Source organism: Myotis daubentonii, chromosome 8, assembly GCF_963259705.1.
Source record: "Myotis daubentonii chromosome 8, mMyoDau2.1, whole genome shotgun sequence".
NCBI classification, from domain to species: domain Eukaryota; kingdom Metazoa; phylum Chordata; class Mammalia; order Chiroptera; family Vespertilionidae; genus Myotis; species Myotis daubentonii.
The window spans coordinates 23,088,260-23,115,024 of NC_081847.1; the positions used below are offsets into that span (position 1 = coordinate 23,088,260).

The 26,765-nt window shown below is 46.0% G+C and overlaps 1 protein-coding gene across 2 annotated transcripts in view; it reads right to left on the reverse strand.

The window, feature by feature from the left end:
* Positions 1-1,889: 1,889 nt before the first annotated feature.
* Positions 1,890-26,765, reverse strand: part of ISM1 (isthmin 1) — a 77,742-nt gene continuing 52,866 nt past the window's right edge. Inside the window, exons 3-6 of one of the 2 annotated variants that reach the window (XM_059705526.1) lie at positions 19,655-19,919; positions 11,448-11,591; positions 6,408-6,497; positions 1,890-3,599 (exon numbers count right to left, since the gene is read on the reverse strand). In XM_059705526.1, the coding sequence (XP_059561509.1) occupies positions 3,082-3,599; positions 6,408-6,497; positions 11,448-11,591; positions 19,655-19,919 (1,017 nt within the window). In that variant the 3' untranslated portion in view covers positions 1,890-3,081. The remainder of the gene's footprint in view (positions 3,600-6,407; positions 6,498-11,447; positions 11,592-19,654; positions 19,920-26,765) is intronic. The other variant, XM_059705527.1, reaches the window with a different exon arrangement.

The following is a 26,765-nucleotide window of genomic DNA, read 5'->3' on the forward strand; positions in this document are numbered from 1 at the left end:
CCTTCCCATGTGCAGCCACTAGAGGGCCTTGGGTATCTCTGTTTGCCACTATAGGTTTGCTCACAGGTGGCACCCAAGAGGCCCAGAGGCCCAGTGAATTACTAGAAATGGGACTCTCTCTGCAGGGGAGGCAGAGGAGCACAGCATTTGATGAGAGCAGCTGCCGAGGGGTCACAGTTCCAGGTGCTGCAGGGAAGGGTGCAGAGAGCCTGTTCTGCTGCCGACAATCTTCCCGTGAGGGAATTAATTACTTGGGTGACCCTGGGGCTGGCTTGGGACCCTTATTGAATGAGATAAAGTTCCCTGGTCTTAGTAGATCCTGAGCAGAGGGGTATCGATTTCTGAGGATCGCTCATTGGCCTCCTAGAGCTTTGGGACGGAAAACTAGCTCATCCTGATAGAGGCAGATTATAGTTTAGCAAATTTCCAGAGGTGTGAGACTATCCTCATGAGATACAGAATGCTAGGGGTGTTCTCAGAAGGTGAAGAGCCCAGTAGCTCTCCCCAGCTCCCAATTTACCCTACCTTCCAGCTCTCCGTTAATTACATCAGCAAGAGCTGATACGAAAATGCTCATTGGAAACATTACTCATCTCAGTTATCCTCACTGTAGGAGAGAAGAGGTCTGGTACCTTTAATCTTCCATTCTAAATCCTTAACATGAATACTTGTGCCATGGCTCCATAACTTGTCACTCTTGTTTCTTTGCGCATCACTCTAAACATCCCAGTTTTCAGGAAACACCACACTCTTTCCTAGCTGCTTGTTTTGGTCCATACAGTTTTTTTTTGTTTTTGGTTTTTTTTTTTTTTTTTTTTTTTTTTACTCAAAATGCATTCACTTCATCCTCCCACTTTGCTGCTTTATGAAATACTAATTCTCCATCAGACCCAACAGGTACTTCCGGATTCCTGCTTCTATTTTCCCATCATGCCTTGCACTGACTCTTAATAGAATAGAACACATATCAGAGGGTGTTACTGCTGTACATTTTTATCTCTCCTCATCACTCAGTTGAAGTTCTCATGTGTTTCATCTCCAGCCTCTGCTTGAATATCTGTCCTGACAGAGAACTCATCACCTCAAAGGTAACACATTTCATTGCAATCATCTCTCTTTGCAAAAATAGCTGCCCTAGTATCAGAAACCAAATCTGCTTCCCTGATATATAGACCTATTGATTCTCTCCCTACCGATTCAGTTGCTTAAAATTCCTCCAGATATGAATAAGGCTTCTCATTTCATAAATGGAAATAAATCTCAACTATAAAGATACTGAGAGTGGGCCATACATGAATAATTCATTCTAAAGTGTAAATGACTGATAAGAGATTTTCCATAAGAACAAGAATTTATTAGGCAAACCTAAGGGTAGGATTACTTGGAATACCAAAGACACCAGGAATATAAAGACACCAAATATTTGATATAGTAGAAAGAGCATTGGGCTCGGATGTGAAAGAAGGGTCTTATGTGATCTATTTTATGTGAGTTTTGCTTTTGTCATCTGGAAAAAGAGTAACTTGCATTATGAGTAGTTCTACTTATTACCGTAATTGCAGATTCTGTTTGGAAGCAGCCTCACACATTTGGGCTGTCGCAAGCGTTTGCTCTGGCTTGGTCTTCATAGCTCTTTCTTAGCTCTGGGGTGGGGGAGGGGCAAAACATTGTACCTGTGTCAGTGAGCTTCATCCTCCTGGGGCTGGACTGACATTCTTGGTGCCAAAGATGCTATGACTTACACCACCCACCACTAAATCAGTCAATGAGCCTTTTATCCCCACTTGGCTTGAACCTTTCACGCCCTTGCCTCACAGCCCTGCTTCATCAGAGCTCTTTATGGTATTTGCATCATAAATATTTGCAAGTAACACATTTACTGCAGGTAACACATTTTATTATGATTTTATTATATATTCTCTTTTCCTGGAGTTTTGCAAGTAAAGATTGCATAATAACAAACTCTTTATTTGCCCTAAGTTCCACACCACAGAACCAGGTCAAATTACAACTGCTTGATGCACTAGACTCAATGACTCAATAAATACTTTACAAAAATAATGTAGTTATTTTCCCTTCTTAAAACATAAAAAAAATTAGGATTTCCTAGACTTGAGTCCTCCTCCTCTTTTTATATTTATTTACTGTGAATATATTGGTGAAGAAAAACAAGTTAAGGTGGTATTAAAATAAAATAGATGACATGGGGGTCCATGTTATTTTCCCCATTTATCTTGCTTTTTTATCATTGCAAAAGTGCTATTCTGTTTTCATGTCTGACTTTCCTGCAGCCTTCTGGACCTATTAAGGCATGAACCGAAATTGTGCCATTCTGAAGCCTTTTAGTAGAATCAAAGCATTAAGCTAATAGTGGCCTTTTATTTTAAAAGCCCATTTAAAACCAGGCCTCAGATTTGCCCCTAAAACATCCATTTGCCCCCGCCCCCACCCCCTTTCTTAGTCAGGCAAGGACGTTTTGGACACTGAGACTTCAGCAAGGTGCCTCATGACTAAATCATATTTGGGATAGGGTGGGTGTTTTCTTGTTTTGATATATTTCTATTGAGTTATTTTTAAAGACATCATTACACATTCCCTTTCTCCTCCACCTCCCTAAGCCCTGTCTGCACTCCCACAGAAGCGATTAAAGTTTCCCGATGACAACTCCAGAGAAAAGGTTACGCTTAAGTCACATTCATATTAAATAAGTTATAGATAAAAACTTATAATGTTTACAACTTCAGTCTCTTTTCCCCCTCTGCTTGGCGAGGAAACCCTGGATCTGGGTGTGACTTGAACCCCACCCACTGTGGCTTCCAGGTTCTCCTGGCTTCTGCGTCCTCATCCTCCTCCCAACACCACCCCTCGGAGGAGTCCCACGGAGGTCTGTGGGCATCGTAGATGGCAAGGGTGGCTTCAGATGGCAGACACCCATGGCCTGGCGCCCATGCCTAGTGCGATTTATGAAGCATACGCATGTGGTCCATGCAAACACACACGAAGGCGGATCAGAGGGACTGCGCTCTAGGCCGCAGATCAGTGCAGTGCGTTTGTGTCCCAAATCCCGGAGCTGGTCTCTCTCTAATACTCCCTGGCCTCTTGGAACTGCTTGATGTAATCTTCGTCCGAGGGGCTCTCGGCGCACTTCTGCCCGTTGTTGGGAGGCCGGGCTTCGTTATACCGGCTCCAGTCGCCCTTGCAGAGGATCCAGGGCAGGATGTCCACCTTGTAGTGCAGCTCCGCCGAGAACTCAGTGCTGATGAGGTTGGGGGTCCCCGCCCCTTTGCCCCTGGTGATTAGCTGCATGTTGTCGCCGTAGCAGCAGTGCTGGGCGGCCAGCGTGGTGCTCTCCAGGGACAGCATGGAGCGGATGCAGTAGCGGGCGCTGGGCTTGTAGATCTCCAGCTTCTCCTTGGGCCCGCTGGCGTCCTTCCAGCGGAAGTCCTTGCGCTTGATGCGGTCGAAGATGTCCGCGCTGCTGTAGGCCACCTCGGTGGGGTAGGAGCAGGGGCAGCTGGGCAGGTCGTTGATGACCTTGTGCATGTACTTCTTTAAGAACTCGCTCTTGCAGCTCATCCATCGCTCACAGCTGTCCGTGTCTGGAAAAGGCCACAGAGAAACCCTCTCACCACATGCAAAACAGACAGCAGGTGACATTGCCATCGACCCCTCTCCCAACCCCCTCCCAGAGCCAACCTCTGCAGCCCCTGGAACCACTGGTCCTAGCTCACCTCCCTTTAACTTGAGAAGTTTGAACTTGACTACCTGTACACCATCACTAGATTTAACCATCATAATATATGCTTTATAGTTTTTAATTATTTTTGGAACTATATGACATTATTATTCCTAAGTCTAAGTTTTAGTAGGTATCTACAAAAAGCAAAACTACAAAAGGAGGATATTGGGATATGGGGTTAACCATATCCCATTATCACCCACAAGAAAATTAACTCAGAGGGCCATTTTAAATCTCCTCTTTCAATGCATGGTGATGGGGTAGAAAATGCTTACAAGTAACATCTGTAGGATTGAGTTGTATTTCTGCCGGTCACTGACCAATTAAAACTAGGTCTAGTGCCCTAACCTCTTAACCTTAAGCACTAAATGGCAACCATTATTGTCTGCAAATCCGTATGAAAAGATGCCTCCAAAGGGAAGCGGCTGGCTGGTGGCCCCAGCTTTTAAGGAACCTAACATTTAGGCCAGAGGCCCCTTTACCTATAAGGCTGGAGCCTGAACCCGCCCCCATAGTTGTTGTGTTTGGCCTTTGCAGTATGAAAAATAGTGAATTAATTGCTAACAGTTGAAATCGGTGGTTCTACCTATTAATATGGCTTTCTGGTTTAAAAACAAAAAGATATGTTTATGCTGGTCCTGCATTGCTCTATGGCAGTGGTTGGCACACCACGGCTCGCGAGCCACATGTGGCTCTTTGGCCCCTTGAGTGTGGCTCTTCCACAAAATACCACGTGCGGGCGTGCACGTACAGTGCAAAGTTGACTTAAAACTTTAAGTAAAGTTTATTAAGTTAATTTTAGGGAACGTGGAGTGAAAGAAGATGTAGTGTCAAGGATTGAGAAAGGTATGTTGAGATGGTTTGGACATATAGAGAGGATGAACGAAAGGAGATAGATGAAATAAGTATATAAGACGAGTGTGGATGGGAGAGTTGGAAGGGGTCGACCTCAGCGAACAAACCTCAATCAGATTGAGGACGTTTTTAGCAAAGGCCAGCTTAGGAGTACCCTAATTAAGTTGATAACAATGTACCTATCTATATAGTTTAAGTTTAAAAAATTTGGCTCTCAAAAGAAATTTCAATCGTTGTCCTGTTGATATTTGGCTCTGTTGACTAATGAGTTTGCCGACCACTGCTCTATGGGAACAACTGGCTGAGTGAACAGGCGAAGTGTGACCACTTGTGCAAACTAAGGTTGAGCAGAAAAATCTGGTGTGTTGTCTGGCAGTAGGGAACACAGTCAGTTTCAGTGAAGGTTGTGGGGAAGCAGGTTGTGTCAGATCATGGACGTCTTCGACGTAGGTGAGGCTTGTTCAGAGAGCACCAGGTAACCACTGAAGATTTTTTAAAAAAAACTATGTTTATATTGCATTTTTTAGAGAGAGAGGAATAGAGAGATAGAAACATTAATGGGAAACATCACCCATCAGTTGCCTCTTAGATGCCCCCTGCTGGGAATCGAGCCTGCCACTCAGGCTTGTGCCCTACTGGGTATGGAACCAGTGACCTAGTGGTTCCTGGGTTGATGCTTAACCACTGAGCAACACCGGCTGGGCTGAAGGTTTTTGAGCCATAGTGAGCTATTTATTGAGCTGTACAGTCAGAAGATATATTCAGTGCTGGTATCAATTGTAAGAGTCCAGGGAGGGAACAGCAGGTGTGACCAACAATAGTTAGAGAAAGAAGGCTGCTAGGCCTTGGCGGGCTTGGGGGTAAAGGGAGGAGGACATTCAAGATGACTCACCAGCTCTGACCCAGGTGCCTGGGAGGTTGGTGGTGTCATGAGTGGAAATCAAGTGGCCAGGATGGGGGCGGGCAGCTTGGAAGAGAGCTTGGGGTCCTCTTCAGTGGAATGAGGAAGAGAGATGGGGCATCTCTCAGGAGCTCAGCGAGGCCTGGCCTAGTTGAAAAGTGGGGGCTCTTGTGCTGGACTGCCTGGGATCAAACCCAGAATCTACTATTTAGCAGCTCTGTGACCTTGAGCAAGCTGTCTTCCCTCACTGTGCTTCAGTTTTCCCATCGCCAAACTGAAGATGTAAACAGCGCCTTCCTCATGAAGTGAGATAAGGATTAAATGGGAGGGAGCACAGAGAGGACACGAGCAGGGTGTTGCCCAGAGGGGTGTGCTGAGGCTCCTTTGGGCTCTGAGTTCTACGAGCCCCTGACTGAGCAGTAGCTGAGAGAGTGGAGATTCCATCCTGGGAAGTGTGTGTCTGAAAGTCAGTGGGGGTCTCCTTCAGAGGGCAGGGTCTTCAGAAACAACATTCAGTGCAGCTCCAGAAAACGGCCTTGCATTTTCCCTCCAGAGTGGCCGGTTATCAAAATTCATGTACCTAAAGTACATCCATCGACTTATTTTTATCCATCAAACTTATGTAGATGTCCAGTGTGAGCAACATGTTCTAAACCCTTTACAAATATGAACTCATTTAATTCTACAACAACTCTATAAGGTAGGCATAGTTCCTCATACCATTTTACAGATCAGAAAACGGAGGCAGCACTGGATTAAGAAACGACCTTGTGCAAGAAATATGCTGGGAGAATTGGACACCATATGAGGAAAAGGAAACATTTAAATGGATCCAAGGATGACATTGCAAAGGCAAAAGGAATGTCCAAAATACTAAATCAATATTTGAATAAAAAAGAAAAAAAATCTTACCGACTTCAAACAGTTTTGTGGCATTAAATTCCTCGCTTCCCGCAAGCAGACTCACTTCGGTGGCAGCTGTCCTGAAGGTGTCTTCAATTCCTAAACACAGACAGGGCTCATTTTCCCCTGGTTATATGGAAAAAGTCCCCACCCCCACCTCCACCAATTAAAAAAACAAATACACCTCAACAAAGCCTTTTTTTGTGTTCATTACTATTCATGGGTAGAAACTTGCCAACAGAGGAAACAGTAAAAAGCAGGTAGCAGAGCATAAAATATATTAAAACCCCAGATACCATGTGCAGCATGAAATCAGATCCAAATGTGCCTGACTGAGTCCTAAGGAACTCGTTCACTAGGTCCAAGAGTGCAGTGTTGGGCAGTGGGGGACACATATCAAAATGGTTGTCTGCCTGGTGGTGTCAGGATGACAAACTAAACTAAAGGCAGTGGCCAATACCAGTCTAGTGGTCAATACCAGTCTTAAGGACGGACTGACTGACTGGGTTCAATCATTACTAGCTGTGTGACCTTAGGAAAGCCACTTAACTTTTGTGTAACTATTTTCACATCTGTAAAATGGGGAGAAATAAAGGACCCACCACACAGAGTTGAATGAATTAAATGAGTTATGTGTAGAGAAAGCACTTAGACTAAGTAGTAAGTAGCAAGAGTTCGCTGATGTTGTCCCTTGAATATTTGTCTAGCTCATTTTGAGGATGCAGTAGTCCATAGCCATAGACCAGGTATCTCATATTCTGGGACTTTTAGCATTGTTGATAATGCTTCAAAAAGAGTAAGCTGGGCCTGTCATTACTTGCTCAGAGGGACCGAACCTAGCTTGCCTCAAACTTCTTGGCTCTCCTCCCCTTCCAAACTGCCACCCCACCCAGGCTTCCTTTACAGACAGGAATCCTGTGCAAGCCGAGGCAGTCAGATGAGGCAGGAGTTGTGGGATGTAGACGGGTTGGAGAGCCTGGGCTGCCTATTAGGCACGACTTGATTTCCTTCAAGGGGCTCTCTTCGATTTTAGTGAGGCCCCTTGAACTTATTTATAGGGTTGACCTATGCGACAAGCTTTTACAGTGCCACCAGGCCAGGGAGACCACCTGCCCTGCAATTCTTTGCAATATGGTTGAGAATCAACACACCGAATAAGGAAAGAAATCCTGTTAAAAAAAAATCCTTCATGTTCCAAGAGAGTCCTGAAAAGCTGGAAGAGCCAGGAACAGAGAGGCAGAAAGGATGGAAGGAAGGCAAGGTCCGATGAGAAGAAAATGTGGGGGAAGGGCTGCCGGCCACACTGCTCTCAGTGTGAGGGAAAATGAGGAGGCAATATTAAAAACGGCGACAGAGAAGACCCTTCCCCTAATAAGCTGTCTAAATGGACCATCTTGGGTCTGGATGCCAGCTCCGGAAGAGGAACAAGAGGCAATCCCCCGAGCCCTGACTTTAAATGCTGTCTGTGTCCATGTGTGGCTGAGCCTGATACCCTTTCTTCTGCTGGAGGTAGAATAGTTTCATGGTTAAGAACGTGGTCTCTGGAATTAGACTGGCTGGACTTGAATTCCAGGTTGATCATTTGCTGCCTGTGTGACTCTAGGCAAATGAAGCCAGTGTCTCAGTTTTCACAACTGTTAAATGGGCACAATAATAAATACCTATTTTATAAGGCTATTGTAAAATTAAATGAAATAATGACTTTAGAGATTTGCTTGATACCAAAATACTAGAAAAGTCCTGTTTTTCATAATCACATTTTTGTTTCTTCTTCAATACTTTTACCATCTTCATATTTATCTTCATTTTCTTTTGCTTCCTCTTATCTTCATCATTATCCTTTTCATCTTCTTCAGATTCTCCTTCTCTTCCTTCATTTTCTTCCTGTACTCCTTTTCTTCCTTATCATATTATTATTATTTACTAGAGGCCCGGTGCACGAAATTCATGCACAGGAGGGGAGGGGTGTCCCTCAGCCCAGCCTGCACCTTCTCTAATCCAGGACCCCTCTAGGGATGTCTGACTGCCGGCAGTTGGATATCTCTCTTGCAATCCGGGACTGCTGGCTCCTAACCACTCACCTTCCTGCTGGCCTGATCCCCCTAACTGCTCTCCCCCATTGGCCTGATCCCCCTAACTGCTTTCCCCTCCTGGCTTGATCCCCCTAACTGCCCTCCCCTACCAGCCTGATCCCCCTAACTGCTCTCCCCTTCCAGCCTGATCTCTGTAACTGCTCTCCTCTGCCGGCCTGATCACCCCTAACTGCCTCTGCCTTGACTCTGCCACCATGGCTTTGTCAGGAAGGACTTCTGGTCTAATTAGCATATTACCCTGTTATTAGTATAGACTAGAGGCCCGGTGCACAAAAATTTGTGCACTCCGCGGGGGTGGGGTGTCCTGTGCCCTCTCGCAGTCTGGGAGCCCTCGGAGAGATAACGACCTGTTGGCTTAGGCCTGCTCCCGGGTGGCAGAGGGCAGGCCCAATCCCTAGGTGCAGCCCCTGGTTGGGCTCAGAGGAGGGCCAATTGGGGAGTTGGGGCGCCAGCCCTGGCATGCACAGAGCGGGGCAGATCAGGAGGTTGTGAAGCCACCCTCAGTCACCCTCAGGGTAGGGCCAATTGGGGGGTTGGGGCACCGCCGCCTGTCACACTCAAGGCAGGGTCGATGGGGAGGTTGCGGCGCCACCCCCTGTCACGTACAGAGCAGGGCCAATCAGGGGGTTGGGGCGCTGCCCCCTGTCACGCACAGAGCAGTGCTCATCAGGGGGGTTGGGGCTCGGTACCTTGTCACGCACAGAGCAGCGCCCATCAGGGGGTTGGGGAACTCCCCCCTGTCACGCACAGAGCAGGGCCTATCAGGGGGTTGGGGAGCTCCCCCCTGTCACGCACAGAGCAGGGCCCATCAGGGGGTTGGGGCGCCGCCACTGTCACACTCAGGGCAGGGCTGATGGGGAGGTTATAGCTCTACCCTGTCACACACAGAGCAGGGCCCGTGGGGGGGTGGGTTGGGCGCCGCACCCTGTCACACACAGAGGCGCAGGGTGATCAGGGGGTTGGGGAGCTCCCCCCTATCAGGCACAGATCAGGGCTGATCAGGGGGTTGGGGCGCCTTCTCCTTTCACGAACAGAGCAGGGTGGATAGGGAAGTAGTGGCCCCGCCCCCTGTCACACACAGAGCCGCAGGGCGATCAGGGGGTTTGGGCGCTGCCCCCTGTCACGCTGATCCCGGTGTCGGGAGGCCTCGCGGCTCCGCTGATCCCAGTGCTGGGAGGCATATTACCCTTTTACTATATAGGCTAGAGGCCTGGTGCACGGGTGAGGGCCGGCTGGTTTGCCCTGAAGGGTGTCCTGGATCAGGGTGGGGGTCCCCACTGGGGTGACTGGCCAGTCTGGGTGAGGGCCTGAGGGCTGTTTTCAGGCTGGCAGGAGACTGAAGCTCCCAACTGCTCCTTTTTTTCTTTTCTTTTTTTTTTTATTCTGGGCCAGCTTTAACTCTGAGGCTCCAGCTCTGAGGCCTCTGGTGCTGAAAGCAGGTATCTGGTTTGTTTGGGTTCTATAATCTCGAAACACTGTATCAACTCCAGCTCTGAGATCTGGGCTCGCTGAAAGCGGGTTTCTGGGGTTTTGTTTAGCTTCTATATTTGTTACAATGTTTCAAACTGCAGGCTCAGAGGCCGGCAGTGGCAGGCGGGGAACAGTTGGAGTCCTTTGTCACTGAAGCAAGCAAGCCTCATGTTAGCTTCAAGCTGCCTGGCTGCTGGCCGCCATCTTGGCTGGCAGTTAATTTGCATATCTCCCTGATTAGCCAATGGAAAGGGTAGCGGTTGTATGCCAATTACCATGTTTCTCTTTTATTAGATAGGATTGCTTTATTTCTATCCTTCCAAATCCCATCCTATCAGACTTCTAACTCAGTTTTATTCAGGAAATTTTCACAGGAAAAGCATCTTGATGTTTGCTCCATTTTCTGAAATCCATCTGCATGGCTGACAGGGCGCCAGCACAGCCACTTCTGATATTTCAGCCCTGTTTTCTACACACACCCCTTGGCTGACACACACATGCTCAATCTTATCCTTCTCTCCTCAGAAACCCCTTTGCCTTCCATTTATTTATTTATTTATTTATTTATTTATTTATTTATTTATTTAAATCCTCTCCCGAGGATATTTTCCCATCGATTTTTAGAGACAGTAGAGGAGGAGGAGGAGAGAGAAACATTGATGTGAATGGATGCCTCCCACATGTGCCTTGACCAGGGCTGGAAATGGAGCCTGCAACCAAGATACATACCCTTGACTGGAATTGAACCCAGAACCCTTCAGTCTGTGGGCCAATGCTCTATCCACTGAGCCAAACCATCTAGAGCTCTTTCACTTCTTTTTTGGTCCAAATCTCAGCCTTACAATTTGAGAGCAGAGTTCAGGGGTAGGAAACAGAAGTTCTGGGTGCAGAGATTAACTTTTCTGTGCCTGAATTTCTTTGAGATGAAGCCATTTGGAATATGTGGTTTCTTGGGAGAGCCTAAGATATTATTTTAGACTAGAGGCCTGATGCACAAAATTCGTGTAAGGGGCCTGGCTCTTGCAACCCTGGCTTTGTCCGGAAGGTCATCTGGATGGATGTTAGGAAGGTCGTTCGGCTGTCCAGTCTAATTAGCATATTATGCTTTTATCATTATAGACTGGTATTCTACCTGAAGTGGGGAACACATAGTGAATGTAAAAATACAGACCAGGAGTTGGTAAACTTTTTGAAAAGGGTCAGAGAGTAAATACTTCATGCTTTGTGGGTTACATATGGTCTTGGTCACATACTCTTCCTTCTCTTTATCCTTCTTTTCTTCTACTTCTTTTTCTTCCCCTCCTTCTTTTTTACAACTCCTTAAACATGTGTGGACCACACAGTAACAGGCTGGAGTGTGACAACTACTACTACTGACAGTCACAATTATTTTTCATCTCCAACATCTTTTCACCTAGTAAGCTCATTACTCATCTCTTTTCTCAGTCTGGACAAGACTGAACTTGAACTAGGAGCATAAACCCACCTGGGCAGTTTGGACGATCACACGTCCGAGACTCTGTGGCGGTGCACGCGTAGCCACAGGACCTGGTCCGCTTCTGGTTGCCGTTCCCACAGGTGACGCTGCAGACAGACCAGAGACTCCAGTCGCCCTCCCCGTCGGTGGAATCTGGAAGGGAGCCAGGAAGACAGTCACAGCCTCATCAAAAGAGTCCCCAAACCCACCCGACAAGCAGCCTGCCAATTGTCCCCCTGAATCACTCTCACTGTTGGAGGGGCCCAGATGCCTGCTGGAGTCAAAAGGCTTAAAGCTCCAGGGCTCATTTTAGGGATATACCTCATGCAGGCAATGACTCTGTCTGAGGATTTGGGCACTGATGTGGTCAGCCCATGACCAGGGCCTGACAGCCCCAACAGGTGCCGAGTTAGTGCTTATTGAAAATGCATACATTTGCAGAGCATAGGATCATGCAATAATATGATAGGTATTTAGATGACCACCATTAGTTCCTTACCTCCCTGTTCCTACATTTACAGTGAAGAGAGAGAGAGAGAAAGAGAGAGAGAGAGAGAGAGAGAGAGAGAGAGAGAGAGAGAGAGAGAGACTATGTCCCCTAGAATCTGTGTGAGCTTTGGCCTTAGGAGGCCTGGCAGCTTCTGACTTTCGATCTGAGGAATCCAGTTGAGGCTCAACCTGTGAATTACGGGACACCACATGGAAAGAGAGAAGCCACATGAAGGCCCACCAAAACCCTAGACATGCGAGTGAAGCTTTCATGAAGCTTCCAGCCCTTCGCAGTGAACAGCTGAATGCGGCTGACGCCCTCAGAGTGGAGGGACTGCCCAGTGTGGCCCTGCTTGAACTCTCGAGCTATGAGATCATAAGAAATAATCAAGAGCTGCTGTTTTCAGCCATGATGTTTGGGGATGTTTTGTTACACAGCAGTAGACAACAGATACACAATGGTGAAGCTACATGGTTCTTTGAGGTCATTGCTCAACATCCATCCTATTGAGTCCCTATTACATGCTAGGCACAATTCTGTGTATGTAGGGTATATTATTAAACAAAACTTACAACGATTCCCTGTGCTGGTGGAACTAATATTTTAGTGAGAAGAGTCAGCCAATAATCAGTAAACAAAAAATGAGTAAATTATACAGCAGATTGGAAGTCGGTGAATGACATGAAAGGAGAAGCAGACCAGGGTAGGGGGGTCTGGATAGTGAGAGGTGGTGAGAGGCTGGTGTATTATCAACAGTAAATTCATCTTTTTAAAAATAAGAAACTAAGCCCTGGAGTGATTGAGTGACTATCTAAGGTCATAATAGACAGAAAGGAACGCTTGTGCTCTAGCGCTAAACTCTTAATCTCAAAAGTTCGACTCTTTCCGAAGCATCCCCACTCAGTAGTAATTTCTCCTGGTTTGGCCAAATGCTTCTACAGCCTGGGCCTCTGCGGGTGCCAAGTGCAGAGGTACAGGCATGTGCCTAGCAGGGAAGGGGTCCTCTCCATTCATAACAGGTCGTGGTGATTATTATTATGTAGGTCGGGCAAGAATGCAGTCCACACATGTTTCTACCTGAACTGCGGGCCCTGTGCCAGCCTCCCGGGCTGTTGTTTACATGGAGTTCACTTTGAACACTCCTCAGGCAAACACAGGGCCCCCGAGTCTCCTCAGCCCATTCAGCAGAGGTAGGCTGGGGGGTGATTCACGGTGTTCTCTTCCCTACCCCCGAGTAGAGCGTTTGTTCGCACATCGACTGCCCCCGGGGGCCCCATTCATTTCTATTCCCTCCCCAAACAAATTTTTCCAAACTTTGATTTTCTTCTAAGAAATGGTTTTCCAACCACATGGCCAAGCAGATGTTTGAAACGACTGCTTTGTGTGGCGGAGCTGGGCCTGCTTCCCCAGCCTTAGCCTTCCTCCTCGCTCCCCTCTCTTACTGGGCACGAACAGCGGAACTGGATGCTTCCGGAGGGACACGTCACAGAGTTAGGGGCCGCTGCTGCTCCCTCTGAGACTTTGCAGCCTGGGATCTCTTGCTAATTTCACCAGGAACACCAGAGGGTGCCTGGAACAACCATGTAACTTCACTCTTGTCAGTGGGAGCATCCGGGTGCAGAGGGTTATACGCACCTGTGACCACATTCAACCACAACCTATATGCACCCACGAGGCCATGTTTGTTAAAGGGAACAACAGCGCTGAGTCACAAGCAGAGAGATAATGTCTTTAGGTTCATAGGAAGCGGTCAGTGGGTCAGACAGGAAAAGCTTATTAAACCACAGAGGTAGGGTCCATGTCACCTGTGTGATGAGACAGGCATAGGACACAATCCCATGATGCCAAGAGGTGTCCTGCTTGACTCAGCAGAAGCAACAGGGCCCCAACCATCTAGAAATCTCTTGCAACCTTTCCCTCAGTGTGGCAGTAATATGGAGAGCTAATTTTGGGCAATGTCACCCTGAACTTTGAGATTTTAGCATTAAACTCACCATGATGCTTATATTAGAACTTCGGCATTAGAGACTTTCTTGTTTTTGGATCTTGTATCAAAATTATCTGGTGTCAATAACTGTCATATTATGTGAAAAGTGATGTCCATAGTTCCACTTCCCTTTGCTTAGTCACCTCTCACACCAACCCTAGCCCGGCCCACCTGACTTGCTTTGGCCAATGGGAACATAGCAAGTGGGATGCAAGAGTGCTCCTGTATTAGGACTTGGCCTCTACCTATAGGGAACTCTTCCACCACCATGTGAGGAGCCCGGGGAGGGTTCTGAAGGGTGAGGAAGCAGGTGGGGAGAGGCCCAGCCATCTCCCTCTCCAGCTGCCCAGCTGGGATGCCAGCATTGTGAATAAAGCCATCCTGGACCTCCAGCCCCCTTCCCTACCCCCCCCCCCCCCAGCTCAGAGAAGCCACTGAATTTTGGGGTGTTTTCTGAAGCAACAAAAATTAACTGTTATACATATACCATAACACTTTCCCTAAGATATGTTCTCTCTATGGTTAGCAGACTCCAGAACCATGAAGGAGTTCTCATCCTAGCAAGTGGGTTCTTCATGCCTTTATTTTAGGTGCTCACAAAGTCATTTATTTTCCAAACATTTTTTATATGGGGCCCTCAGAGTTAGGCACAGAACACTATATCGCCAGGCATTTAGTCATTTCTACTGGGCTAGTAAAGAAATAAAACCACCTCTTAGGAAGGTGTGTATGTCAGCCCACAACCCTAAGCCTCCATAGCATACTGTCCCGGATGAATGCTCCAGCAAAGGCCCTCTCCTTGGCGATTTCTATTTGTTTAATGTGTTCAAAGGACAGAAAGGGAACTTCTCCCAATGAACAAAGATTTGAGGGCAGGTGTCCTTTCTGCTATAATCAAACACTAGTTCTCATTCGCTCACCTACTAGGCAGGGAGCATTGCTCAGAGCAGAAACTGAACGTGAGCAGCAGCAACTGCAAAGATGGCAATAATGACAGTAAAAAACAGTCCCTGAGATTTGAGAGCCCCTATCTGTGACATCCAATTGCTCAGCGAGGGAAGAAAACAATGCACAAGTACAGTGAGTGACAGCTGGTTTTCAAGGATGTCATTTGAAATTTTAAAGTAGTCATTATACTGTTTCAAGCACTGGAGTTCAGTGGCCCAGTCACGATGTTTGGGCAACTGAAGTGACTCGGGTCTTGAGTCAGCTGCTGGCAAGCCTCCACCACTAATCCTAGGAGATAGTGGCTACCCATTATTGAGGGCCTGCTTTCAACAGCTGCCCTGCCTAACACACTGACTTAACTCCTGTCACAATCCTGCAAGGTAGGTGGAAATAGCTTCCTTTTACAAGTAAGGAATTTAGGCTCAGAGACATTAAGGTACTCGCCTAAGGCCACACAGCTCAAACTTGGCAGAACTGGGATTAGATCTGAGGTCTGTCAGCTCCTGCTCTATATCCTGTTCTATATTTTGGCATTCAACCAGTTCTACTTCTGGCCCAGATTGGCCTCCTTTCTTTAAGACACTCACTTATGTGGCCACAATTTAACATTACAAAGGAAAACCCTTGAAAAAAATCACTGAGCCGAAACCGGTTTGGCTCAGTGGATAGAGCGTCGGCCTGCGGACTGAGAGGTCCCAGGTTCGATTCTGGTCAAGGGCATGTACCTGGGTTGCGGGCACATCCCCGGTGGGAGATGTGCAGGAGGCAGCTGATCGATGTTTCTTGCTCATTGATGTTTCTAACTCTCTATCTCTTTCCCTTCCTCTCTGTAAAAAATCAATAAAATATATTTTAAAAAAAAGAAAAAGAAAAAAATCACTGAAATCTATTAAAATAGGATCATGACCAGTTAAAGAATTGCCAAGAATTGAGTCTCAACCTCGGTTACAATAAGCAGTGCCCATTAAGTTTATTTTTCAGATTGTTCTGAACAACTTTGGGAATGGTATACTTCTATTTAACAGAAAGACATTTATTTGAACTCTTTTGTTGCCCTGGGTGAGACCCTCAGTATTTACATATAGAAGGTATTTAGAATGCAGTATCTCAAACACATACAGTCCAAAGTTGAGCTTACTCGTTTCCATGATCACAAGTTAGGTCTAACTAACTTCTGTTGTGTACTTTATAATTTATTCTAAAGATGCCATACTATTTTATTTATTTCACCTAGAATTTTTTGAAATACTCTTTGGCCACATACATTTCAATTCCTATTAAAAATCCTACCTTCAAAAATCTGAGATCAAGATCCTCCAGAAAGACCAATTCCTGTAGCAATGTCAGCCTGTCTCAGACAAGGGAGCCGACACTTAGGTACAATGACTTGTGCTGCTTTGTCATTGCATGAGCCTCTCCTTCCTGAGCAGTGTGGCCGCTCCTGTATCCTCCACAGCATCTAATCTAGGGCTACATGCTTGGAAATGGCACTATAGTTTCTTGCTGATTGAAATAAAAGAGGACTCAGCTCGGCCACTGCTGTAAGGAATTCTGAAAATCACATGTTCCCTGTGAGTCAGTCTCAGAAGCAATACTTCATTCATTTTGCAGATACTACTGAGCAGCTGCGACATGCTTGGTACTACTCCGAGTGTGGCCCAAAGGCCAAATATGTCAGCCTCACCTGGGCTCCCACCCTTTTCTACATCTACGGCATTAGAACCTTCATTTTAACAAGACCCCCAGGTTTTCTGTGTGCATATTGAAGTCTTACAAACACTGATTTAGAAGTATTACAAGGGACATATGTTTCTTTATAAAGTAGCAATCTTGATATCTAGTCCAATGATGAGGAAGTTACTAAGAGAGACTCCAAAATCATAAAAGATTGAGTTTCTTCATGGCCTATGGATGCTGGAAGATTCAGATGCAAGGCACTCTGCGGGTATCATAGACCCAGAAAGCTGGGGTGAGGGTGGCTGAGGAGCCACAGTAATTGCTCCAGTAGAAGCAAATTCTATCCTCAAGATTGAAATAGAAGATGCTCTTAATGTTCATGAATTCAACTGAGGGTGCCCTATAAAAGCTTTAGTGGAAGAGATGTTTTTAGTGTTAGTCTTCAAAATTCAGTGAGCATGGGGATAGCCTGCTGACCTTGGTTGAAAAAAGAAACAAAGACAGACTGAGCCTAGGTCTCGCTGTTGGACGTTCTGGTTTAGTAGAAGGTCGGCAGTGGCCCTCAACCTGAGCTGCACATCAAAGTCACTCATGGAGCTTTAAAAAACACAGATGTCTTGGCCCCATCTCCAGAAATCTGGGCACCAGGGTTCCAAACAATTCCCCAGGTGAGCATAATGAGCAACTGAGAACTGTTGATTTCAAATACTCAGTGTTCCAGAGGCCCCTGGAAAGTTCATTCAAACATAGATTTTTGGGGACCCACACCCAGAATATCTGATTCAGGTGGCCCAGGGACCAGGAAACTGAACATCTGCATTTTTTATCCTGGTTCCAGATGATGCTGATGCCGCCAGTTTAGGGACCACACTTAGAGGACCATTAGGATAGAAGGATGGGGTTGGGGCTAGGATTGGCATTTTTAAACATGCAACCAAGGGATTCTGATGCCGAGGGTCTATGCCCCACTCGTAGAAAAAATGTTCTGTGTGGGCTGGGCAAACAGGTTTAGCCACAGAGCTGTGCAATGTCAGGCTAGCACCCAGGATCCTGTGTGCTTTGTTTCTCTGTTCAGTAGCACTGTTCCAATCTTTTATTCCTATCTTCCAGTCCAAGTGACCATTTCTAGATCCACTCCCCGCTCCTAAAGGATGTGTTTCCTTCCCACCCCGGCACAAGAAAGGCAGAATAAGATAGTGATTAAGAGGACAGACTCTGGACCAACTGACTGAGATAAATCCTTGAGGTCAAGTTTCTTAATTTCTCAGGCTTCAGGTTCCCCATCAGTAAAATGGAGCAGCTGGCTCAGAGAGCTGATTAAACGAGTGCTGCATGTTAGATGCCATGAAGAAGGATTGGTGCATGTTAAATGCTATATGTATGTTGGCTACTATTCTGAGTCCTTCTTCCTGGGAAGTAGATAAATTGGACTTCCTCTGGGAATGCAGAACTTTTCACAAGTCTCCTGGCTGGAAGGGGTTTGGGAGCTCTCTTTCAGCTCCCCTCGCATTTGATGTGTATTTCCACAATGGCACTATTTTGCTTTATCAGTTAATTTTTCTCCCCTTGTCCACAGATAGGTGAGGACCACTGTAGGGAAGGACTGTGTCTTACTCATTTTTTTTATTCCCAGCACCTAACATAATACTGATCGCAAGATATGCTCTTAATAGATGTCTGTTGAGCCCTGACCTGGTGGTTCAGTTGATTGGAGCATTGTCTCATACACCAAAAGGTTGCAGGTTCAATTCCTGGTCAGGGAACATATCTAAGTTTTAGGTTTGATCCCCAGTCAGGGCATGTGTGGGAGACAACCAATAAGTTTCTCTCTCACATTGATGTTTCTTTCTCTCTCTCAAATCAATAGAAACATATGTTCAGGTGAGGAAATAAATAAATAAATAAATAAATACATACATACATACATACATAAATAAATAAATATCTGTTGAACAACTAAATGATGCAGCTGGAAAAAAATTATCTTGCTGTTTTGGAAGTTGCTTAGTGGGGAGAAATAACTTTCCATCATACAACTGGTCTTTCTGCTGAAACATAGGTATAAGGGTGAGAGTTCATGACAGTGCTTGCACCTATGTCTGCTGATGGTAAAGCCACAGAATATCCCAATGATGGATGCATTTATAAGACTGCACATATTCTATAGCAAAAGGCACACTCTCTGATCTCTCACAAAGGCTGCTTCTTCTTATTGGACACACAGAATACATTTTCCAGCCTCTCTTGCAGCTATGTGGGGCCAAATCATCAGGTCATGCCAATAAAATTTAAGCAGATGTGATGTGTGTTATCTCCAAGCCGAGGGGCTTAATAGCATGTGTACATTTTTCAGGCTGCATTTTCCCCCTTGGCTGAGCTGGATATAGAGCATCCATTGGATAACTCTCAGGCCCTAACAGTTGGAGGAGTGCCAAGATGGAAGGAGCCTGGGTTCTTGAATGACTGAGTGGAGCTGAGTTCCCTTTACCCTGTCTCCCATTTCAAATTAAAAATGAACTTCTATTACTTAAATTACTGAATTTGAAAGTTTTGTTACTTCACCTTACTCTAAAACATGAGACAGTAGAAGTCCCTACTTGGGGTCTTAAAATTTATTGGTGGGGAGGTCTCATTTGGACAACTCTTGAAGCATATGTTCATGTGGATTCTCAAGGGCCACACTACTGCCAATGTCAAACATAACACAGTGGCCTTGTCAAAGGAAGCAGCCGATACATTTCTTTTACCAAATTAATTTTCCATATGCATTTTTACAGTAAAATATACAAGAAAACTGATCTGCTGATTTCTTCCTTTTTATAAACAAAACTATTTTTTTTTTTTTTTGGAAAAAAGGAAGAACCTCAAAGACCCCTGACTGAAAAAAAAAACTTCTCTCCTAGGATAATTGGTGTGATTTTAAAATTATAGTCTTTCCAGAAAAATGTGGCTGCTGGTGCCTCCTTGGGGCTTCTGTGGAATAGAGTCTTTATGAGGTACGCCTCATAGAAGACCAAAAGCCACATACTGTAAACTGGGTTTTGCTTGGCTCCATTCCTCATCATCCTCATTTATTCTCCCCACCAATTTTATATTACTGGGTGGTAAACTCACCATATTCTGGTTGCTCTTTGGTTTCAAAAGTCCGGTGGCCTGGGGCCGGACGGTCCCACCCCCGGGGAGGGTTGAGGAAGTTGCTGTCATCTGAGGTACTGTCGTACTTGTAGTCCTGGTCCCCGCTGTTGGCCCTCGACAAGGACAAGGACCTCTGCCACCAGGCCCACCAGTCAGGGGATGGGACTGACCAGCTGGGCTTATTCTCCGGATGCTGATCTTTATCTGCTTCAGAGTCAGGACCGTCCACCACCTCTATGGTGACCTGAAGAATTCAGAACAGGCCAGGGTCAATGAGGAGTCAATAGCCTCCAAGCTGGGTGACCCTTGAAAGAAAGTCTGGGATACCAGAGGCAAATGATGGATGTGTCCCTCATGAAGGATAGCAGAGACTGTGTGGTGATACAGAATGGCAAACATCCAGGGATGGCCCAAGTGAACCCCACGATTACAGAGAATGAAGTACATGGGCCTTGGGTGGAAGGAGACAATTCATCACTAGGGTCACTGGTCTACTGAAGATTACATTGCTGGGAAGTCTCTAATTCAAGGAGTAAACATGTATTATACATGTTCCTGAAGTGCCTCAAGAATAATTATAATAAAACTGAACACTTATTGAGTACTATCTCTGTACCAGGTATGATTCCAAGTGCTCTGCCATATATTAACTTAGTTAATCCTCATAATGACCTTATAAGTTTGGTTGATTGGCCCCTATAATTGATGATATGCAAAGATGGTCCAGATAATCTCTCCCATCCTTGTATGTGGGTGCTACCCCTCACATCAAGAGGTGCAGTTGACTTCCTCTCCCTTTCTATCTGGGCTGGCCTTGTGACACACTTTGACCAGTAGACTGTGGGAGGAGTTACAATGAGACAAATCTCATGAGGTCTTGCAGCTTCCATTTTCATTCTCTTGGAATGTTCCTACCATTAGGTAAGGAAGCCCAGCCTAGACGACTGTTCGCATAGAGACCACATGAAGAGAGAGGCCACAGAGAAGAGAACTGAGGCTCCTCAGCCACTGGCCAGCTCCATGGTCCCAGTCGTATGAGTGGGGCCATCTTGGATCCTGCAGCTCAGTTGGGTCATCCCATCTGATATCATGTGATACAGAGATGAGCTCTGCCGGTTGAGCCCTGCTCCAATTCATAAACCATAGGGACCATGAGCAATCCGATGGTTACTGCTTCAAGCTACTGAGTTTTGGGGTGGTTGTCAGACAGCAATGTATAGCTTTTTATAGACAGAGAAAACTAGCACACAGAGAAGTTAACAACTTGCCTAAGTCACACAGCTAGTATCTGGCAGAAATGACTAGTGTAGCTCAGGAGCCCACGCTCTTACCCCAACTTTGCTACACTGCCCCTATCAACAAGTAAGGAACAGAGGTATTGTCCCCTCATGCAACCAAGGGAGCAAAGAGACCACAGATGCGGGTGATGCTGGATGCCACAGGTTGTGTGGAGATGTGAACGTAAGGTCCTCAATGTCCAGGCTTTCACAGCTGGGATTTTCACTTGTCCTGAGGTCCAGACCCAGCACATACACCCTTCAACCAACCCTCAGGTTCAAAACAGATAGTCCCAGAGCCAAGGTTAGAACTTGCTCTCTAATTTACTGAGCCTCATTTGGAAGTCACAGGGCTGGAAGAATGCAGCTTCTTTGGCTCTGAGAGACAATCAACGTAGAGAAACTTGTTTCAAAAATATAATAAAAACTCATTGGGTTCCTTTGGCCATCACATAGCTCTTGCAACACCCCCTGGATGAGTTATGTGCAAATGAATCAGAAACACGTGCTCCAAGTAATCAGCGCAAGATGTACTGGGCAGATGGATTTCTAGTTTTGCCCTAACCAGACGTTTGAGAGAGTTGCTGGTATGCTCTGCCAAATTGCACCAGGGTGTGCCCATCCTGAGACAAACAGCCTCTTCCTTTTGTGTTAGGAATGGGAAATTTTGCATTCTGCTCCCTTTACCATTCAAAGGAAGTTGCCCAGCTAATGGTGAGCCTGGGCTGCGGCCTTGTGTGGTCCAAACACAAGATCAAGAGTGTGGCCTTCAATACCAGAGTATACTTGGGCTGCGGCAGGTCAAGTGTATCTTTCCTCTGGTGTGGAATGCCTAGAAGCACACCGTTCGATTTATTCCATGCTACCACCATTACCCCAGTCTTTGCATATCTATCACAATAAAAGCATAATATGCTAATTAGACCAACATCCTTCTGGACATTCTTCCATCCTTCCGGACAAAGCTGGGGTTGTGAGGGAAGCCCGGGTCCCTGGTGCCTGCAGGTGGCTGGAGGGAAGCCCAGGTTCCGGGTGCCAGAGGAAAGCCGGTGCCAGCAGCTGGGGGAAGGAAGGCCTACTCCTGCACGAATTTCGTGCATCGGGCCTCTAGTGTATAAAGAATGATGAAATTTTTAGTAATCACCCAAAAAGAAAAAAAGAGAGAAGAAAATGAATGCATTGTATGTCTTGTATCATTGCTGTTTGCTAGAATGGACGGCTGCTGGGGAATGACAGTGACTGGGACCCACACACAACCCCGGAAGGACAAGTGCAGGAGGCATGCACAGCTGGGGAGTGACAGGCTACTGAGCCTTGGAGACATACCCTTTCTCCTCTGCAGTCCCATCCCCCTCAGCCTGCAGACAGAACAACTGAGCCTCAACAATCGTCTGCATGGCTGTTAAGGGTCTTGGAGGGGAGAAGCTGCCAAAAGCCAGGCAAGCCTGCAATTATGGTAATGAAATCAGTCTTTGGGTAGAAGATAAGGGGGAACATGCCCAATGGTTTTGGTATTCCATTTGTATTCAGACTGGAGTCAAAGGGATTGCCTAAACAAAACGTGCCCTGCAATTTCTCCAAGCTGGGAATAAAAACAATTTCATGTTTTAAGCTATTACCGTCAATATAATTCTTTTTCTTCCAAACTGGTACTCAGATCCAAACAAAATAGATTTGTTGCCTGGCCAGGCAATGAGTAGCAAAATACAAATTTACTCCAAAAACTATATCGATGACTAAATCTCAACAGTTTAGAGGTTTCTTTTTCCCCTTTAATTTCTAGCCACTGCCTCAACTGAATTAACAACAAAAAAACAAACAAAAAACCCCCACACAAACCTTAGGATCTGCCCTTCCCTACAGTTAATGTGGAAACCTCATACTGATATCAAAAGAAGAAATCTAATCTTGAACCTGAAATTTCATAGGCATACAATTAAAAAGACTTAATGAGCATGATCAATGACTTCTCGAATGATGGGGATTAGTTTTATGTTTCCTGTTGCTCTCATTCTACTTACATGTTCTTTGGCATCAAAGAGTCCTTTTATAAAGATGTCTTGAACAATAATCGATGTGATGAGCTTAAGGTGTGGGAGTGAGCACAGCAGATTTCCAAGCTGATAAAGACTCGAGCTCTTACCATCCTTTCTCTTCCTTGATGCACATAATTGAAGTATATAAGTACATTTGTTTTTTTTCTGGACTTTTCCACACCATGAACCAAGACAATAAAAGAAAGAAAACTCTTTCAAAATATCCAAGCCCAACTTCTGGCTGAGTCTCATCAGCTTCAAGAAACAGAGCTCTATGTCACTGCCAATTTGGGGAATTCTGTCCAAAATCCAGATGTGAGGATCCTAGGCAACACTACCAGTTGCTTTCTTCCTTTGGATAGTTAAAACATTTATTAAGAACATTTATTATACTTTCTCCGAAAAGCACTTTCTTAGGGACACTAACACAATTTTCAGTCTAACTGATAATAAACTAAAAAATACAAAAGACTTGACCACCTGAACAAGAGAGAATCTTCTAGCTCGATGGTCCTGTAAGCCTTGTGAGCTTGGTGGCTAGGCGGGCATGAGTCGGTAGTTCCCTGAGAGGTGAATTGATTCCACAGGAACACAGAGCATCCACGGACAGTAAGATAGTCTCCAGCAAAGCATTAGGCCCCAGATTACATACCCTCCTTCCTTGACAATGTAATATATATATCACAGGTGGTATTATCATTCTGATTTTTACAGGCAGGGAAACTGAGGCATATAGAGGTGGAGTAACCTGCATGAAACCACAGAGGTCAATGAGGAGTTGAACAATATAGGCTTGTCCCCATGGGTGTAAGGGCCCATGTCTTGGGCACAGAAATTTCTTTGATGGTTACTCAGCCAAACCTGTCATTCCAAGAGTATATTAGAGAAAAAGAAGGAAGGGAAATCAGAAGTAGAAGCCCGTACAACAGTGAGAGCCCTGGCCAACTCATTTGATTGTATCTTGTGGCCCTCAAGAGGCCCATGGCCATGTAAATACATCTGTGCAAGAAAAAATAGGCCTTAGATGACTATTTTTAAGTCTCTCTCAATGGAAGAAAAGAAATAAATATATTGGTTGAAATGAATACCAATCTCAGCTCGATCCAAAAAAGAGAAATAGTTGGTTGTGACTAGCTACCGTGGTAATGAACTGGTGCAGTAAGCCTAATAATGAGTTTACTTTAGAGATTTTTGTCTTTGCTATCTGACCATCAGCTACAGACAGAAGACCAGCCAAGGATATGAAAGTTCAAGTGTAACTTGTCCTGGGGGATCTCTTTTCTTTCCTGACTGATTTATTTTTTAAACAAAACCCTACCTCTAGTATTGTTTCAAATTTAATATGGAGATTGGGTTCAGGAGTTTGAGGCTATTTCTTTCTATTTTGCACATGGTTGTTTTTTCCCCTCACTCATTTCCACAGCCTGAAGCCAGTCTTTTACAATGGAGAGCCAGGCCCACTTGGAATGGAGGCCACCTGGCTTAGGGGCGTTTGAAAAAGCTCTACAAAGCAGGGCTTTTAAAAGGATTTCCCTTCCTAAAAGTCAAGAGGCCCAAGAGGGATGTGGCCTTTGCCTGGACTCAGCATTGTCACTTTGGAAAGGTGTGGGCTGTTTGGCCGGAGGGACAGTGGCCCCCAGCCCTGGGGCGTGGGAAATGCTTCCAGACACTGGAGGGGTTGGGGGTGGTTCAGAGAGAGGGGTATCGAATTCCTGTTCAGCTACCCGGCTCCAGTCAGACATAAATAGGTGGGGGTGAAGGGCAGTTTGCCAGAGGAAGGGGGAGACAGGCCCCGGGCCCTGGCAGCGGAGGCCAACCCACTGAAGCGGCCTTCACCTGTCTTCACTCCGCTCCCCAGGGAAAGAAAATGCTTTCAGGGGACCACGGTGACCAGCAGGGCTGTCTGCTTCGCTGAATCAGCCTGTGTCAAACCAGTGGATTTCAACAAAAGGGGAGTGCTTGCAGGAAGGAGCGAGAGCTGCCAACGCGGAAACCATCACCCCCTTTTAGGAAGTACCTCATCTTTTAAAAGACCACCAGGGAATTGGTTTACTCAAGGGCAGTGGTGCATGGGGCCAGCACTGTGCCTGTGTGTGTGTGTGTGTGCGTGCGTGCGTGCCTGTGCGTGCCCACCCCTGTGTATGTGCATTCACACACGCTTACACGCAGACCTAGGGCAGGGTAGCAGCTGCTTCATTCTTTGACCATCTTTCTGAGTGACGGACATTAACCTTTTGTGGTCTAGAAAGAGGAGGCCAGAAATGCAGCTCGATTTTCTTTTCTCTAGGGCAGTGGTTCTCAACCTTCCTAATGCCGCGACCCTTTAATACAGTTCCTCATGTTGGGTGACCCCCAATTTCATTGTTACAAATTGAACATAATTAAAGCATAGTGATTAATCACAAAAACAATACGTACTTATACATGTGTTTTCTGATGGTCTTAGGTGACCCCTGTGAAAGGGTCATTTGACCCCCAAAGGGGTCGCGACCCACAGGTTGAGAACCGCTGCTCTAGGGTCAACAGGCCATTTGATCAATAAAACACAGGCCACCCCACCCTCTGCACTTCCTGTGGAAGGTTAACAGAAGCAGGGATTGTGCAAAGAGACAGGCACTCCCCCAACTGGACAGTGGGCAAAAAGATGGTGTTGGCCTACTCTTTTGGGATTTTTTTGTTACTTTCATGGTATCTGGGTTGGAGTTTTCTTAATTTTTTAAGCCATTCTGCCAACAACCCTGATATTGGAGCTATGGGGAACCTATGTTCCTGGGGGCCATGGTGAGTTTTGCTGTTCAAAGGGTGACTCGAAAGTCTGGGACCTCCTAGGCATGGCCCTGTTCCTCTTCCTACCCTGTGCTCCAAAGCATTTCTCTCAGAAGCAGCACCTGGAGGTAAATTTCTTGCTCCGGGGCTGGGGGAGGGGGGTGATAGAGGGGGTAAGACAGAGTGAGAACAAAGCACCGATTGTTACGTTTCACCTGTTCTAAGTCTATATGAACAGGTGGCTGGGGGTCTCAGAGGGGAGGAGGGTAAATAATTTCCGCTTGTACTATCTCTGCAGCCACAGCTTTGTGACAGCACGTGGGGAAGCTGCATTTGATAAAAGTCCAGAAGCCTTTGCCAGAGGGGACCAGGTGTGGCCTTCTCATAATTCGTCCTCCACTCAATTCTCTGCTTCCTTGTCTCTCTGGTTTTCTCCATACCTGTGAGCTCCAGCAGCCCCCTCGGTCCTCAGGGAGCCAGGTGAAACCATTCTGAAGAATTCTTTACCTCCCATCCGGCTAAACAACACAGTTAAGATGATCAAAATGAATCGCAACCTCGACTGCTCTCTGGAGCTCACGCACAGCTCTGCCATGTGAGCTGCAGAGGGCTCAGCATTGCGCAGTTGCCTTTTTCTTCTTTTTGGAAAAGTCATGTGGGTTTCCCAGCTCCATGGGTCCCCATTGCCTTTACACCACTGTTCTTCCCTAACATTTAGGTAATATTTTTAAAAGAGTCCCTGTGCGGTCTATGGAATATGGGGATTTCCTGAAGGGTGAATTTATCTGGGAGAGAGAAAGAGGATCCTGAGAAATTTGGTTCTTAGGGGAAGCCCAAGTACTTAGAAACATGTCTGTGAGGGGAAGCATTCCTAAGGCCTGGTGTTCCCCTGCATCCAGGCATATTCTCATAACTTTACATTAGCCATTTTAAACTCTATTACACTCATAGCTCAGTCCTCAGCAATAAGATCCACAGTGACATGTCCTGCCTCTGGAGAAAAATTGTGAG